At 43.9% G+C, this 18,496-nt stretch overlaps 1 protein-coding gene across 8 annotated transcripts in view; it reads left to right on the plus strand.

The window, feature by feature from the left end:
* FBLN2 (fibulin 2) overlaps window positions 1-18,496 on the plus strand; it is a 118,445-nt gene that overhangs the window by 42,305 nt on the left and 57,644 nt on the right. For all 8 annotated transcript variants that reach the window (XM_061472999.1, XM_061473004.1, XM_061472998.1 and 5 more), the window contains exon 2: window positions 578-2,048. In XM_061472999.1, the coding sequence (XP_061328983.1) occupies window positions 668-2,048 (1,381 nt within the window). In that variant the 5' untranslated portion in view covers window positions 578-667. The remainder of the gene's footprint in view (window positions 1-577; window positions 2,049-18,496) is intronic.

An 18,496-nucleotide genomic window follows, 5' to 3' on the forward strand; every position in this document is an offset into this window, starting at 1 on the left:
AGCAAAAAAGTAGCTGTTAATGCTGAAGCCTGAAGAACAAAAGATTGCAAAGTAGGGGAAGGAGGCAGGAAAAAGCCTCCTCCTCTTTTGAGTTAACATGTGTACAGACAAATTCTCACGTCTCAAGGCTAAGTTTTGTCTGAGAAAGATCTTTATGATTTGGGTCTTTGTAATTAAACCAAAAAGAGTAATTATCTTAAACTTACATCTGCAGAGGAACAACTGTGTGTTTACTTCTTATCTGCCAAAAAAATCTCTCTCTTTAGCTAGAAAGATTAACAAAAAGGCATTGAAGTATAAAAGCATTCTTTTCATTGAAAATATCTACATTTTGTGAACAGATTCAAAAGAGAGCAGTCAAAACTTTTTTTCTTTTTCTTTTTCTGTTTCAAAATGGGAGCAAGGGGGAAGCACGCAACTCCAAACTTAGTGCCTACGATGCTTGGAAGACATTATGATTAATTTTGTACTTAGGTTTCCAGATGTTGGATTTTGTCCCAACTTTTAAAGACCTCTAATGTTTAACAGGATATGTGCTGAGTATGGTCTTTAACAGAGTTTTCTTTCATAACTCTAGGATCTATGAGACAAGGTAATTCAGGAAAACACTGCAGATTCGGAGCTAAATCTACAGCCTTCTAGGAAAAAAAAACCCCGAAAACATTAAATGTGCAAGTTTGGATTGGAGCTGTGTTTGTTTCGGAAGACTATGGATAGGTATCAAAGCTGGCAGCAGAACTGTTTGAATGCCTTCCTTCTTGTGCTGCTATGGAGCAGCATTTCCCATGCCCAGAGAGACTGCACGGGTGCGGAGTGCCAGCCCCTGGACAACTGCATTGAGGATGTGCTGGAGCCCGGCGAGTGCTGTGCCACATGCCTGCAGCATGGCTGCACATGTGAAGGCTACCAGTACTACGACTGTGTCAACGTGGGCTTCATCAACGGCAAGGTACCTGAGGGGCAGTCTTACTTTGTGGACTTTGGAAGTACTGAGTGCTCATGCCCCAAGGGAGGAGGCAAGATCAGCTGCCAGTTCATGCTGTGCCCAGAGCTGCCCCCCAACTGCATCGATGCGGTGGTGCCAGCAGATGGGTGTCCTCAATGTGGGAGAATAGGCTGCCTCCACGAAGGTCAGAAGTATGTAGCGGGGCACACCTTCCACATGCCCCCCTGCAAGGTTTGCCATTGCCCGAACGCTGGTGGTGAGCTGATGTGCTACCAGCTTCCAGACTGTAACACATTTGCCCTGAACACTGCAAGTCCAATAGATGCTGAAGACAGCGAGCCCGAGAGGCACTATGATGATCCATACAGCTATGACCAGGAGGCACCAGAAGGAGACAACACCCAGGTGGAGTCTCCAAAAAAATACAGGAGTTACTCGTCCCACCTAGAGCAAGAGAGCATCAGCCAGGAGCAGAGTGAGGATTATGACTACCTACCAGCCAGCATTGCTCCTTCAGCTTTGGCTCCGGGTGAGCCAGACTCCGAGGAACTGGCTGCGCTGCTCACCACACCAGTGCCCAGGGCCCCCTCTGAAGTTCGAAGTGCCACAGAGAGAAGTGAGCGAAAAAGGGTGCCCCGCACCACTGCAGCATCACTCCAGCAACTGACACATAAGGGAACACCAGTAACCACCAGTGCTCCTCCAGGGCACACAAGAGCCACCACTGAGACACCCAAGCACATGGAGGAATTGGAGAGGAAACCAAAGGGAAAACAAGGGGACAAAGAGAAGCAAGATCAGGAAAGAGCCCCACACTCTAAAATGAAAAAGCATGCCAGAAAAGACGACCTAGGGAACAGCCTGTATCTAGGCTTGAAAGAGATGAATTTGACAGAGCCGAGTGCATCAAAATCTTCCCATGAAACACAGGAGGGAAATGATTTCCCCAAGGTAAAGTTCAGTGCCACAACCTCTCCTCCTGTTGCTCTAAAGGAAGACCGTAGTCAGTCATCCCAAAAGCAGTCGCAGACGCTTTATCGTTACCATCCTGAGGAGCATGGGGACCCCAACTCTATTCACGCTAACCCCAGGTTGCCAGAAGGTAAGAACTGCTTCCATTGTAGATGCCTAGAGAACATTTACTCATAATAATGTTGGTGCATACCCACCGTTCTTTTCTCCTTATTGCTCCTCACAGGCATGAAACCAGTTACCTTCTTTGATCTCTGTCAGAAGATGGTTTGTATTTCATTTGACATAATAGATCCCGTTTCACTATTGCCTGCCTTGCTTTGATTTCACAGACAATGGATAGTGTTTTCTGGTATTTGGACTTTATTTCAGATGATGATTTGTTGAACTCCAACCTTTTCTTTCCATTACTTGCTTTTAATTTCTAATCTGATGTTGGAGAAAGATCATAACTCTACACACCAGGATTTAATCAGTTTTCTGCTTGGATCCTCCAATTACAACTAAATGTAATGACATTTGTAGCTTTTGTCTTTTGCTGGGGAGGAAGTGGTACGTTGTGCTTCCACTACAGAAATATTGATAGGATTTCTTGTAATATTTATCCCATGGTTGAAAGGTTGTCTAAGCTGGTTAGTACAAGAACTTGATAGATACACTCAAATACCCCTGAGGACTAGTAGGGAGAAAAAGGACTGCCTCTTGCCTTATGTTTTTTGGGGGCTGGAAGTTTATGATGTTTATGATCAACTGTGGCAAGTATACGTATTTCCTCTGTGCCTCTGGATTCCTCTTGACATCTGCAGTAGGTGTTGATTATATGCTTTATGCAATGCTCATTACTGTAATGAATGCAAACTTCATTGCTAGAAATTAGCACATATGCAGCTCATATTTCCAATTCATTTTTCGTCAAATCAAGAGTAATATCTTCTTTTTCAAGATGTGACACAAAATGGTCCCCTGAGACTCAGATGTATAGTGCTTGCAGTCTGAGTAGAGAATACTGATTACTCCCTAGACAGTGACACTTCTTCCCAGGTTATCGAGGTTGCCCTTCAACATCTTGAGCTGCCTACTCCATCTACTCAAGAAGCTTAGGGGAGATAGGAGGAGAGCAGATTTGCAGCTGGGACTCTAGGTCCAACACAAACAGCACCTCATGATTGTTTACCACACAAAAGATGTGCCAGGTCTGTGATTGGAGATGGTGGCTTTTATCTGTCACTTCCACTTCTGTTTTTGTTGTAAACATTTACCTCAGTTAGTGAGGTGACTTGACCTCTGGATTTCACCAAGACGAGGCTCTACAAACCAATCTTGCTTGAAGAACCTCACACACACCATCCAGTGGGATGCCATTAGGAAGTATAGTCTTTCAAAAGTGATTTAATAGATAGTTCCTGTGCTCCAAGCCTTACCTTTGTACTATCTTCTCTTCATGGATGCCTGTTGTATTTTATTTCTAGCTCCTTTTTGTTATATGAAAGGTGAATCAAACGGGTGAATGGCTGATTATCCTGGGGGAGTAGTGAACTGATTGCAGCATTCCTGTTCATGTAACATGAATAAGAGGATCTGTCCATAACACCTTCATCTGCCCAGTGCAAATGCAAGTGGCAAAAAGCATCAGCCTGTGTGGTACACTGAGTTAATCTGCAGTACTACTGTGAAGCTTAAGCACAAAGCTCTTCTCTGACATTTGTTCCAGAGTCACTCAGATACACGTTAGTGGCAGTAGGATAGTTCCAGTTTGGTGGGATTTTGTAATAATTCTCCAGAATTAAGAAAACTGTCTGAGCCCAGGTTGGACACAGGGGCTTGGAGCAAACTGCTCTAGTGGAAGGTGTCCCTGCCTGTGGCAGGGAGCTGGAACTGAATGAGCTTTGAGGTTCCTTCAGCCCAAACCAGTCTGGGATTCTAGGATTCTATGAAAAGTATAGAAGGCTTCACAGGAATTCACTAAAAATTCAGCCCAAGCTAGATGGCTATTGCATTTGTTCTTCTTATTAGCTGTGTCCTGGCAGAAGAACTCAACTGTGGCTGGATCCCTGATGCCTTTGGTTAAAAACTTGGCTTCATTACGTATATTTTATATATCTCACTTTGGTTTTATATGTAGCTGAGTTTTCATCTCCCAAATCTCTAATGGCTCATATATAATCTAATGGTGGAAACAATGTGGAGGACTTTGGTGCTTAGGAAAGGTTAACTGAGTTTTGATTCTCCTTTTGCACTTTGCTTTCCCCTGTGTTTCAGTATGACCCATGCTGGTTCCCTTCCACTGAGCCCTGGTCTGGTCACTGGGAGAGTCTGTGTCCTGATGAGGACAACCCAGGGACAGCAATAACTGCATCTGAAAAACTGCTGTTGTTAGACACAAGCATATGCAACCAGATGTTACACTGCACTGTATTTTGCATCAGCCAGCTCAGATGATCCATTTAGCATTTTCACTCATGGACTCCAGTGAGGTGCCATGTGTTTGGGGGCATTTTTTCCCCTCTCCTTATTTAGCTGCTCTGAGCTTTTCTGGAACCATCTGCTTTCATGGAATCCCAGCCTGATTTGAGTTGGAAAGGACCTTAAAGCTTATCCAGCTCCAACCCCCTGCCACAGGCAGGGACACCTTCCACTGGAGCAGCTTGCTCCAAGCCCCTGTGTCCAACCTGGCCTTGAACACTGCCAGGGATGGGGCAGCCACAGCTTCTCTGGGCACCCTGTGCCAGCGCCTTAACACCCTCGTGGTGATTCTCTGGGTGCTGTGTGGGACCTGGCCCTCTCTGGTGGTGATCTGGGGCAGCAGCAGCACTCACAGCCCCAGGGAGCTGCTGCCATCACAGAAATGGGCTCTGTTGCAAACCCACTGGTAAGGGGGTGACTTTGGGGAGCTGGTTTCTGTTTGCAAGGTGGAACACACAGCACCAGCTCTGCAGGGTTGGGTGATCCCAGTGGATGCTTTCCTCCCTCTGACAGGTGTGGCTGTGGCTGCTGGGGGTTTCCAGCACACTGCTCAGTGCCAGCCCATAGCACTCCCCTGCAGAGGAAGCATTGGGCTGTTACCCCATGTGTAAGTGCAGTTGTCATAGATCATGAATACCTTGCCCTACCCAGGTTGAAGAGCAACTTTCTTCAGAAACATATAGATCTATTGCAGTTTCTGTGGCAAATGCTAATTGCTCCATTCGTAAAGGAGCTGTAAGTGTAAAGTAGAGGTACTTGCTCTGCTGAGAAAGTATAAATTTAGTACTTTCACCAAGGGAAGGGTTGAGATTGATGGAGAATGTTCTCATTATACAGTCTCTTTCCAAACATTGATGTTATACCCTGTCACATACTGCAAGAGCAGCAAACACAGGGAGTTTAATTTTCCATATTTCCTCATCCTAAAAATGCCCTGAACAGAGGAAGGTTGGATAAAACGTATTTAAAGATCTTACTGTCAACTTTTGTTATGATTTTCCCACTTTTTTCCCCATTTCCCCATGCTCTGCCAGTGGAGTACTGTTTCCTGGATCAATGTAACTCAGGTTGCAAAGAGCCTTGTTGTGAATGGGGTTTAATTTGTACTCTGGGTTTGGCAGGCTGGATAGGAATTTGTCTAGCTTGGAACCTTTGTGTTTCAGAATGGAGGTACTTTTCCACTTAAACCAGTCCCCAGTTGTGTATGAGTTTATCCTGGTTGTTTTTAGAGATAAGGATAATTGCTCTCCAGCTGCTCTCACCAATTTGCAAGCTGAGAGCAGTGGATGAGAGAATGGCATTTATGGCATGTGAATCCTGATCAGGTAGGAGGTACTAGGAGGCTCTCTTAACTTGTAAGGATGCATTTGAGGTTTCAAACAGCCCATCTACTGCATGATTGCTAATACTGAGTCTCATGAATTTCTGAACTGAGGACAATCTGGAAATGAGCTCCATGAAGCAGACCTGCAGTGAGGTCTTCCCTGAGCACACCAACCCTTCATCACTCCTTCTGCCACCATAACATGTCCTGCAGGTGGGAGGGTGCTATGAATGGTGCCTCAGAAGCACAAGCTGTTTGCAATTACGTTGTATTTTTTGGTATCAAGTGAAGTGTTCTTTCACATCTTCTTAAATTACCTCAGGCTAGATTCTACTTTGTCTACTTCATCCCAATTCTCTCTGCAACAGAAAGCAATCAGCTCTGAGCCCTCAAACTAGGATAACTTGAGGAATAAAAATAAACCTTGAGAGAGTGGGGTGTGGAGAGAAAAGCCTCTGGGCCTGCAAGTGTGAATCAGCATGAATTCCAGCCCCTGGGGACTGTGCTCAGTTGTTTCTTTGGTAGTAGAAGTTCTGAGATAGTAAGATTATGGAGGAAGATAGTGTGAATGGAGATAAGGCAGGCTGAGATAGAGGAAGACTAAAATGCTGTAAAATTAAGAAGAGTTTTAGAGAGAACTGCAAAATAGATGTCTCTGTTGTGCCAACAATGGCATTCAGACCTGAGAACAACCAGCCACTGGAATAATCTCCCTGTGGAAGTGGTAGATTCCCCAGCACTGGAAATTGTTACTATTCAGCTCATCAGGGCGCTGGGACATCTATTCTGGACTGTGCTTTTGTGGGACAGGTTGGACCAGATGATCCTTGAGGTCCCTTCCAACCTGGGATTCCCTGATTCTGTGATTCCCTGGACTGCCAGATGCAGCCTGACTTTCCATTTCCAAAGCTCTTGCTTTCAGTGGAAGCAGCATTAGTCCTGTAGTCCCACGTGAGGAATTTAAGCATGTATCAGGAGAGCTGATGCATCCTGCTAGCCGAGGCACGCAGCTGAACTGTGGGCACCCAGCCTTGCCCTGCCCAAGCGTACCTGTGGGGTCAGTGGTCATGGGTTTGTGTTTGTGTCTAGCTGGTCTCTGGGCACGTTGCTGCGTGACTGCTGCTTGCCTGTGTGTGTTTTGGGAGCTGCTGGGGGCCAGACCACTGCTGCTGCTTTTCCAGCTGGCTTCAGGTCAGTGTGCCTCTCAAAGCTGCAGATACTGAATGTGGAGCATTGTTCTTTCTTTGCAAGTGAAGCATCAGAAGTGTTTCTTTTATTTGTATATTCTGATTGAGACATCCTGCAGGGACGTAGGAAACAATTACATTTTGCTGTCAGTGGTTTGTAACATAGGATTTATTACACTGAATACCAAATCTGCAGCCTGCCACTAGCACACGGCAGATGCAGTGACATTCCAGAAACACAAACCTTGCCTCAGTGGAGAACAGAATTTCCTGCAAAGCAAGCACTGACCTGAAAAGCATGTCATCTTCTGCAGCTGGTGTGATAATGTGGTGTAGTCAGACTTCCCATCACTGGGAAGCTCTTCCACTGCAGCACAAGGACTGGTACTCAGGCAGCTGACTGGAGCAGTGTTTTATAAGGAAATTCATTGTGTTGGCACCAAGGAGAGGTGCAGAGAACGTTTGAAGAGAAAGTGAAGCAGGATGAAGCATTCACACCTGGCTGAGGACTGTAGGTGGGTACTATGGTGTCCATGTCCCTTCCTGCCCAGGGGGGCAGGAGCACGGGGCTGCTGGGACAAGCCTCAAAGGCAGTGTCTGCATGGGACAGGTCTTGCACAGTCACACTGAACACAGATATCCTTAACTTCATGGGATTTAGTTACCAAGAGAGTACAAATCTTACATGTTGAAATAATAAATTCTATTGGAGTTGAGAATTTGACCTATGGTGGCATCAAAATATGTTTGGAATCCCATCCTGTGTACCTATTTTGTAGAGGTAAACATCACCATTTGTGAAAAGTTAGCTCTCCATGGCGTGCGACAGGAACATTTGATCTCAGTTATGAAATTAAAACACGCTGGAGACAAACCGTGGAAATAAGATGGGAGTTTTCTTGAACAAATGAATGAAGCACTTGAAAAGCTCAGGCTGCTGGGCTCAACAGGTTTTCTGAGGGGACTGCGTTTGCTGGTTATTTATAGCATGTATCTGAGAGTATTTTTGGGTTCGTTTGCATGATTGATACTTCTTCGGAAGGCAGAATTGAAACGAGACTTCTTTGCAGCAGTGTTTGTAGTATTCTAATCAATCACTGAGGAATTAAAAATGACCCTGAATACAGCTCCTTGTTAGAGGAAGGCAAAAGTACCGTGTGATTCACATTTGATGAGACAATAAATAACCTTTTGAACAGTTTCAAATACATAGGCCAAACAGACGTAGCTTTCTAGCATCTGCTTACTCATGAAAGGATTTGTAATTTCATTACCCTGGGCCTCACAGTGAGCAATCTCTCCTACCTCTTAGGGATTCTTAGGTAACAAGCCAGCAGTAATTGGAATTTCATAAAGATCCCCTTATGTGTGAGCAGGTTTTATGTTTTACTGACTATTCCCAGTCTGCCTGTGCTATGCCTGAGATGACCAATTCTCTTCCAAAGCCACCAAAAAGTCCTAAACTGCTATCCCAAAGCAGTGGTGGTTTGGGCACTAAGCCAGAGTCTGAGAAGGATAAGTGGAAAAAAGGGAATTGTGCTACGTTTAGGAACAGCAAACCTCCACTGAAGTGTTTTCCCTTTCTTAGCTTTGCCTGGAGGCCAGGGAGCTGCATCCCCTGTGTATGATACGCATCTCAAAAGCAGTGAGCATCATCAAAGGGAACCTTATAGCCTTACTGCTACCATTCACAGGACAAGTTGTTGCTTGCATCTCCAGTGACTGGTACGGTACAGGAACAGGTTTGTACACAGAGTTATACCCCTTTCCACAGGGGTGATGTGGTGAATTGGGCATATGAGTGTGTCTCAAGTAAGGTAAGTGCTTAGAATAAGCTTTATTTTGTATGAGGTCACTATGTAGAAATCTTATTTCAAGAGCAAGAATTTGCACCTTCTCTCCTGTGTTACCCATCTGTGCTGCACCATTACCTTCCCTGTTTTTTGGCTGTCACTGGATCTCACTATGGATTTCCCCCCTCCTTGTTTGATGCTGTCTCCTCTTCTCTCCCCATAGCCCTCTAGGAGCCACATTGTGTGTTTTTTCAATTAAGGAATTGTTTCCTTCCACCTGAAGCAGCACTCTGGGGCATGCTGGTAGCTGCAGGTTGGGGTAGAATGACAGCCTCTGATTGCTGAAGTGGCAATGGATGGCTGCAGCGCAGCCTGGGGGCTTGGTGGACTAGCACAGGGAATTTGCAGCCTGGTGTTGGCCACCAGACACTGGAGATGAGTGGAGAAACTCTTCTGAGAGAGCTGCAGGAGAAAGTCTTGCCTGCAGTGGTGTTAGGGAAGTTACCAGGTTAACAAAACCCATATAAACTGTGCTTAGTACGGGATCATCAATGAGCACTGCTGAAAAGGGACAGAAGAATACCAGACAGGTTAAAACATCATGGCCATGCATAGCCCAAGAAATACATAGTCCAAGAAATTTTAAGCTGACTTTACATGGTGTATTCTGGTCTTAGTATGTCACCGAGATGTTTTGGTGTATTTCTTTGAGTCATAACCTCGATAGCATCATGTGAGGGCTGCAGTCTGGCATGAAGCTGTAATAGTACTCACCTCCTCCTTATATTCACTGTGAACAACATCAGCTGTGTTTGGAGCAGGGGAGCTGGAGTTTGACTGGAGCTGGCTCATATGCAGGGAACAGAATTGAGAAGAAAATGAATGAGCTCTTGCAGCAAGAACATCTGGCTATACTTCAGTTCCCTTTTCTTCTCACCTCTCGCTATTTATATGTTAGTTTCTGTCTGAGGTTTGAAAGACATTGTATGTGCTACTTACTGGAAGCATTTTCTGAGCACAAGTTAAATTGATTAATATTACAGAGTCATACATCTTGTATGAAGTGAAGCATCAGAAGTGTTTCTTGTATTCGTATATTCTGATTGAGACATCCTACAGGGATTTAGGAAACAATTATATTTTGCTGTCAGTGATTTGTAACATAGAATTTATTGTACTGAATACCAAATCTATAGCCTGCCACTAGCGCATGGCACATGCAGTGACATTCCAGAAACACAAACCTTGCTTCAGTGCAGAACAGAATTTTCTGCAAACACTGACCTGAAAAGCATGTCATCTTCTGCAGCTGGGTGGTGAAAGCAGATAGCCTTGGCTAGCTTTGGTACTGAAAACATGCCTTTTGAACGAGAGTGGAGCTTACTGTATATAATGGTCACTTCTTATGACTCTTTCCAGAAAGAGCTCTTTTGCACTGAGCGAGCAGAAAGGGAAACTTTCGGCTTGTTCAATGGTGTTTAAGGAGTCTTCTTTCTTTATTTTTTTCTTTAATAATGATTCTGAGAGATCACTAGGAGGAGGACTTCCAGATAAGAGTATTAAGTCAATCCATTGGCTGCTTGGTGGCATGGAAAGCCTTACACACACATAACACCTCTGCCAAACACTGTCAGTATTTGGCCATCAAGCCTTCAGTTGATGGCTGTTTCTCTCTACAGCTCAAGTAGACCCTATTGTAATTCTTCAGCTATTTCTATAAAACATCTTGTTTATGGCCTATAAGCTGCCGAAGATTAGTGTAGTTCTTCCTCTAATCCAAGAATTCTTCCTCTGCAATGTGCATTAATTTTCCTTTTGTTGGAATTTCCTTTCATGAAACTACTCATAGCTTTAATTTCCAAATTCAGAACTGCAGCTTTCTAGCCAAATGATTTTGTAAGAGATTTACTCTGAGGGACTGTTTTCGTTGAAGATAACATACACTTAAGTAATGTCTCGTGTAATAATGATAAAACTTGTACTTTTGCTGGTTCTGGATCAAAGTTGATAAGCTCTGCGTTAACTCATGGCACTGAAATCAAAAGAAACTTATAGTACACACCAGCAATGGCTGGGTTTGATATTAGAACTTTACATAGATGTTTAATTTGAACCAGCTTGGATTGACTGGAGTCACAAGCAAATTGTGTTTTTCTTGTCTCTCTAAGTGAGGGGTAAGATAAGTATGGAGACTTCCCAAGATCTTGTGCACTGGTCTCAGAGATTTCAGTTGTTTCATTAAACTAACAAATGTGCTTTACATATGTTGTTGAAGAATGGACTTTTGCCCTTGCTTGGCCTCTGGCCCTGGGAAGCAATATTCCTGGTGGTGCCTGTACTATTTCTCCTTTGTTCTTGGCCTCAGGGACAAGAGGAGCAGGTTTGAATTGTTGTGAGTTTCTGTTGTTGGACAGGCAGGGACTTTAACTCCCTGAGTATTAGGTAAAACTAACCAAATCAGATGAGAAAAGAGTTATACTCTTGGTGTTCTTATTCTTGATGAATGTAACCAATCAGTTAAAATGGACAGGGGCTTGTGGAGTCAACCAGTTACATCTGCTTTTCAGTGTGAATAATTTGATATGCTGAAAAATTCTGACATGTAGCAGAGAGGCCAGCATGGGCTTAATATTTATACTCACACTTCTGTGCTAAGGTTAAATGTGTCTAACATGCTGGGGCTGAAACTGAGCATCCTTTGTCCTTCAGTTCTGAGTGCACATTCTCACTTTGGTGAGTGCTGGCCCTGCAGAATTCCAGGGCAGCTGTGCAGAGCAAGCAGCTCCTGGGTGAGAAAACGTCAGGGCCTTCAAAGGTGGGTGCTTCATCAGCACTGCTGTTTGTCTGCAGTCTTTCAAACCATGGGATCTGACCTTTATTAGGTGACACTAAAGTCCTGTTTTGGAATGGGGAGCAGCTTTACATAGTCTTGAAATCTGAACCTGATATTTCAGGGGGGTTGCACACTGCTATTCAGCTTGTCAATCGTGTTGGTAACATTTCTTCAAAAAGAAGACTTTGAAGGTCAAATCCTGTCCTATCATTGCCATATTAACCCCATTTGTTTCAATAAGGAATACACTCATTTTAGCTGTATTGCTGCTTCCGGTAGTATTTTAAAGTGATGAAGGGCAACTGTTAAGCGCTAGAAATCTTAAAAGTTAAATTCTATCTGTAAGAAAGAGCTCCTCACCTCTCCCATGAGCATAGAGCGGTTGCTCTCTCCTCACACGCCTTCCTTTGCAGTCACAAAAATCTTGTATGTTATATTTTTCAGGCAGACTCAAATTCCCCTGCCAGATCTTCAAGTTACAATAAACAAAACCCTCATAAACCCCACGATCGTTATGCAAATACATTATGATACCCATTTGTCTCTTTGTTTGTAAATTCCACAAATCGAATGTCAGGATAATGGATATTTATGAAGATGCAGTCGATAGCAGTGACTGAGCCCACAGCACAGCATAGTGCTAAATGCCTCTTCCCATGACAGGCAGGAAGGGGCTCGATGCGACTGATCCGGCATCACAAACCACAGTCCTGCAGGAAAAATAGCTGGTGCTGATCCATGAACATGCTTTCCCCATCCATGCCTGCAAAACAGAACTGAGGTCCACGCTGCTGTGTTTCAGGTGGGACACAGGAAAGTCCATTCTCCTCCAGGGAGTTAATCCTGCACCTGACCATAAGTATGAATGTGTAAATAGCGCCAACACTGATGTACAGGTTGTGTGTGACTCTGTGTTGGGTATCAAATACCTTAGAAAAAGTGCAAAGTAACTTCCAGCTGTGTGCTGGGGACCTGGAAAATGACTTTGTCTTGTTTGCCCTTTTCTTACTCCTTGGTTAGCAAGACTTGATTATTAACTTTAAAACTGCTGAGTGACTTTCAAGTACTTGTGTATTTATAAAACCACCTCAATCTGACACTAAAATACTTCTTAACGTTCTCTGACTCAGTCTGTCAAGCAGGGGAGAGTTCAGTCCTGCAGTGGTGATGGCCATTGAAAAGAGAAGTTTTGTAAGCAGGAGCTTTATGAGCGGCAGAATTACTCCGCAGGTTTGCATGGTGGTGTAGGAATGCTTGCTATCTCAGTGTAAAGATTCAGCATATAGACAGATGGAAACTATATTCACGTCCCTGAAAAGTGAGGTGCTGCAGAGAGCCCCTTGGGTTTGGTAGCTGGAGATCGAGCTGTGCTGCAGGGTATCCCTCCTGAACCAGGGAGCCTTTGCTTGGGTGAAGGTGAGCCCAAAGCCCTCAAAGTCATGCAAAATAATGTTTGTTCTGTTGTTTTAGCAGCTAAGCCCTTACCCAGGCTTTGGGGGCATTGGTGTGTTATGGGGTATATGTGAGTCTTGTTTCAATACTTGTCATGGGGGCAGCTCTTAGGGAGTTTATTCGGAATTGAAAGTTAGGAGTTGGTACTGTTGGTAGTGGGGGATGGTTTCTGTTCAGTTGGATGTTAGCGGGGTGGCTATGTTTTATTCATGTGGTGTAGGGATGTTTTTTGTGGCTGGTTGAGGGCTATTGTTGACTTGTTTGTGTTGGAGATTGTTCAGGGCTTCTCTTGTGGAGCATTTTGGGTAGTTTAGGAGGGGAAGGGATGAGGGATAACAGGAAATAGTTTAATGTAAAATGCCAGCTTTGAGAGTTGGGGAGAGAGGTTTGAGTCCTCTTTTTCTGAGATCACAGAATCACAGAATGGTTAGGGTTGGAAAGGACCTTAAACTCATCCAGTTCCAACCCGCTGTCATGGGCAGGGACATCTCACCCTAGACCATGTCACTCAAGGCTCTGTCCAACCTGGCCTTGAACACCGCCAGGGGTGGAGCATTCACCGCTTCTCTGGGCAGCCCATTCCAGTGCCTCACCACCCTCACAGTAAAGAATTTTTAACTTGTATCTAACCTGAACTTCCCCTGTTTCAGTTTGAACCCATCATCCCTTGTCCTATCGCTACAGTCCCTGATGAAGAGCCCTTCTCCAGCATCCTTTAGGCCCCCTTCAGATATTGGAAGGCTGCTATGAATCTCCACACAGCTCCTCTTCTCCAGGCTGAACAGCCCCACTTACACTGAGATGTTTTGGGAACTCTAAGAAAAGGTGTAGTCTTCACTCTTCGTTTTATAAGATGTGTTTTTCATAAACTATTGTAGTATTTTAGTTGTCAAGCATTTTGTTTTCTAAGGATGTGATGATGTGAGATAGGATTAGGAGGGTGCTGAAGTAGGTGAGGGAGACTAATAAACATTTTCCAGCATGGAAATGCATGCCTTGAACATCACCTACAGAATTAAGGAAGGAGTGCCAAATCCTACGCTGTGATTCAAGTAATCTGATATTTACGGTTATTTGTAAACCATCCAGAGTCATGTGACTGTCCCAAAACATCATCTTTCACTTAAATTGTAAGAGAGCCACAGTCTTCCTCAAAGGGAAAAAGTAGATCTCAGGTGTTTAAAACCAAGCAAAAAACCCAACCCAGCTTCTAAATAAAATGCAGCCAATTAGAAGAAGCAAAAAAAGAAAGCAAAAGTTAATTAAAAAAAGAAAAAAGGAAAAAAGGCAAATGAAAAGCATTCATACATGTGCATGTTTCAGCTCAGGCCCTGTTGCAGCCCTTCTCCAGCTGTCATGCTCTGTGGACATGGCGGCTGAGGTCGGGTGGCCGTGACCCATGGGGGACCCATCTTTCTGAGCACCTCTCCGTGTATGTACCTGGAGCACATTCAGAGGAAGGTCACTGCAGCAGGGAGGACCCAGAGAGGAGCTGGTAAAATCAGAGTGTGAGATCCAGATGAAGGCATTTCTCTTGCTGAGCCCTAACAGAGAACACTGGAGAGGGAAATCAGCCCTGCAGAAATTTTCAGCAGGGGTGGGGAGATGACCAGACAGGTATGTCCTGCTCGTCACACACTATGCTGGTAGAGGAGTGGGTGATAGGCTGGGCTTGGCTTTTTCTCTTTCGCTTGCAACTTGGAGGCAGCTAAACAGGAGTGGTTTCAAATAGTATCATAGTTGCCATAGATACAGGTCTGAATTGGAAATAGAGGTCTGGACCAGGCGTTCAGTCTGTCTGCCAAGGCAAAGCTTGGACCTAGGGATGAAACCCGAGTGGGTTTGAGGAGCGACGCTGATGCTTGCGTTGCCACAATCTGATTCAGCCTTGCCACAGAGGGTGAGGATGCGTTTGACATCACCAGGCAGCTCCAGGAAGGGTTCACATAGGCCTGGAGACTGGGAAGGGAAAAATCCTTCATGCTTCAAACACTTTCTCCTCCTTTTTTGCCCCAGGAGGTCTGTAGAGCTCGGAAAAATGCCATGGAATCCTGGGACTGGGTTTGATTTGTGTTTTGTAAATGTTTCTGTGCAACAAAGCAGCAGCACATTTTAAGTAGTTCAGCTGGATGAAGGCATCCTATTAAGGTAAATTCAGTTTATTTGTCCCAGGAATGTGTGGCCAGTGTGTGTCTAATTACAGATAAGGCAACAAAGCCTTTCATCTTCTTTGAGTGAAAAAGAATCTGCAAATAAAATGGAAAATGTTTTGGTGAAATGTATGAAGGTCTTCTCAAGGATCTGGTCATCACTAATGAGCCCCACTTAGGGAACTGGGAATGTTTTTTGCCTTATCCTTCTGCTTTGTGGGTGGCTTTGGACGTATTGAGACAATTTCAGCTGACATGGAAATCCCTCACTTTAAGATAGAAATCTGTCATTCTGCCTGTAGAGGTTTCTAGCCTCATCTGTGTGTTGTTATATGGGGAGGGCAAGTCAGTAAGTACTGCTCTAGTGAAGATGACAGAGATGCGCAGAAGACACAGTCTGGCCTGAAAAGCACATACTGAACATTGTGTCATATTTCCTCTCCAATTTCTTGCTCAGTAGGTGGTAGAGAATTAGTGTTTAATTACTTGCAGGCTATGCACGGCAACCAGCCCCCTGAAACTGTTTACATTCTGGATAAGGCTGGAGCTGAGTGTTCGCTGTGGCTCAGCTTTTCTCAAAGTCTATGGAAGACTTTACAGTGCTTGTTTATCTTTTATACCTTATACTGAGATAAATGTTTGTTCCCAAAGAGCTTTTATCTATTTAACAAAAATGCATCCACATCTTTGTGATCTTATGTCTGATAAATCTCATTTATAGCATTCTGCTTCCTAGCTTTTGAAAAGATCCACGTCTGTCATTCAGGAGGCTTGTGCCGTTGTGGGAGTTCATCAGAGCCACGTCTTCAAGGTGGAGCTGGAGTTCTAGACTTGCTTGGATGCAAGGAATTACACCTCCCAAACATCACTTGAATAAAACATTAATTTCCCATCAAAAACTCTGATAATTGTTCCTGGTTTGAGTAATCCTCATTTCCTTCTTATCTCCGGTGACTCATCCCAGAAAGTTCTCAGCCATCCTGCTTTGCAGATGCTCTCAAGCTGTCTATTCCTGATCTGACTCAGCTTCTTTGTCATCAATGTCTTCTCTCGTTGCCATTGTGCTGTGAAAATGTATGCCTCACTAAGGAGTTCACTCCCCATCCAGCTTAAAAATGACTGGCACTGCTGGCCACACGTTTAAATTTAACTCGAGTTTTAAGGAAGTTTTAGGGTAAAAATTCACTTCTCATGTTTTCAGGTTGTCTCAAGTCTTGAAGCTGCAGCTTTGAAGCCCAGATTGCAAAGATGTATGCCTCCGAGTCCTTTTATCTAGAATGGGAACAGATCTTTCAGCTTTCTTGTGAGTGGTTTGCCAGTATAATGAATTCCCAGTATGATCTGTGCATCTTATAGCATGGTTTGTGTGGAGTTATGTGATGTCACCTGTCACCTTTGCAACCAGGTTTGAGATTCTGTTACTGAAGTTGTAGTGAATGTAAAGTTTTAAGGAAGCTAATTGGTGGGCAGTGTACTGAGCAACAAACCCATGGGATTCACAGAAATCCTTGTTGATTAGAGGAGACTGTGAGGGCTACAACTCTCTGAAGTGTCACGTGCTTCTGTGCAGGATGTTCTGGCACGCTGGAGTTCAGAGGCTCCAGAGCTGTGCTACAGTGGTGGGCAAGTGTCATGTAGTGCTTGTACTGCTGGTGTGACATGTTTGTCAGCTTCGGGGTCTGCAGCAGAACCTTTTAGGGCTCTCACTTTGCAGGCTGGGCTGCAGGAGTGGAGGTGCAGGTGTTGTAAGGTGTAACTCCTTAGAATTAACTGCCTGTACGTACACATCTAAGACTTACATCTGCTCTTTAAGGCTACAGTACATTTTTGCTCCTGAAGGAACACCACAAGTTGCTGCCTGGAGTCCTGTGTGCGAGAGGGAAGTGATGGCCTTGTGCACAGATGAGTCTTTCCTCCTCCTCAGTCCTTCGTCTGCATGTTGGTCTGGGTTACTGGTCAGAACGTTCATCAACCAACTCATTAGTTGTATTGATGCTTACAGGTAAGTTTTCTTTTCCTTTTGTAAGTCACTCTCATCTTTTTATGAGCAAAATGGAAGCTGATGTTCAATATACAGTGCACTGTAGTGAGTAAATAATTTGTTTTGCTATTTTATGGGTTTCGTTACTGAAGTTGTGTACTGTGAACTGGCACTGCCGTTGTACTAGTTGGAATTATCCTCTTGTTGCCTGTACCACATTCATGATAGCAAATCATCCTTACTTTTGGTTGACTTTTCCACTCCGTGTATTATTTACAGTTATTTAAGCTTCATATTTTGGGTAAAGGTTTTCTTTCCATGCTGAAAAGAGGCTCTAGTATTCAAAGTTGCACACTGACAATAACTTTCACTCAGTGAATGATGAGAGAGAGAGGAGTTTTGGGATAATGCTGTGTTTCATATAGCTCTTTAGCTATAACTGTCATTTGAGGTGGTTACCTCAGCTGTCAGTCTGCTAAGATTACATAAAGTTTTAAAATTATCTCCTCTTTGTATGGCCAAGAAATGATTCAGACCTCTTGAATATTGTATTGCCTCAAGCTCTTGGTATTTATTACACATACAATCAAGAAATCAAGAGTCTGAGGCTTGCAAAGATTAATTTAGTAGCATTTAATAGCTATCTGTTTGCTAGTAATTTGGTTCAGCAGAATGAGAGATTTAGTTTTGAATTGTCTTTTAATGAGCAGATAAGCAGGTTTCTCTATCACACACTTTGGGTCTTGTCACTTCAGGGCTGCATTTTTACAGATGGAAATTGTTATCTCTTGGATAGGTAACAGGCTGTTGTGGTGGTTTCTGTTGATTTTAATGGAGCTTGACTTTTAAATACTCTGTTAAATACTTCTTTAAAAAGTAGAATAAGACTTTCTTCTTTACTTTAGAGGTATTTCTTTAACTGAACATTTGATACGTGATGGATTTAGTACAGCCAGAATGAACCCCTAAACTATTTCCCACTCTGTGAATAGCTGTGTGTTATTTTTGTCATTGTTTTTGCCTTTTGCTGAAGCAGGTAAGACAATGTAAGAATAGCTTTATTTTTGAAGGAATTACACTCATCATAATGATTCTGAACTTGTTCATCTCTGGGCCTGTACTCATGGGTTGAGCAGTAGAGTCTGTGGTCCAAGAAAGCCTCTTGCACAGCAGAGCTCCAGTGCAGTGCCAATCCATGTGGTCCTCCAGCGTCACCAGTGAAATGTCACTGTCACAATGGAAAGAACACTTGAAGGGGTGATGAAAGAAGTATGAAATAAGTAAATAGGGAGATGCTGTGCTAAGGGACATGAAAGTTTCATGGCTGCACTGCATCTGTGCCCAAGTAAAAGGCTGGCTCCACTGAGGTGTAAGGGTGACTCTGCCCTGGGCCTC

This window comes from Pezoporus flaviventris, unplaced genomic scaffold (assembly GCF_033815535.1).
Source record: "Pezoporus flaviventris isolate CSIRO_AGI_PZ_B2104156 unplaced genomic scaffold, CSIRO_AGI_Pfla_v1 ptg000073l, whole genome shotgun sequence".
Taxonomy (NCBI): domain Eukaryota; kingdom Metazoa; phylum Chordata; class Aves; order Psittaciformes; family Psittacidae; genus Pezoporus; species Pezoporus flaviventris.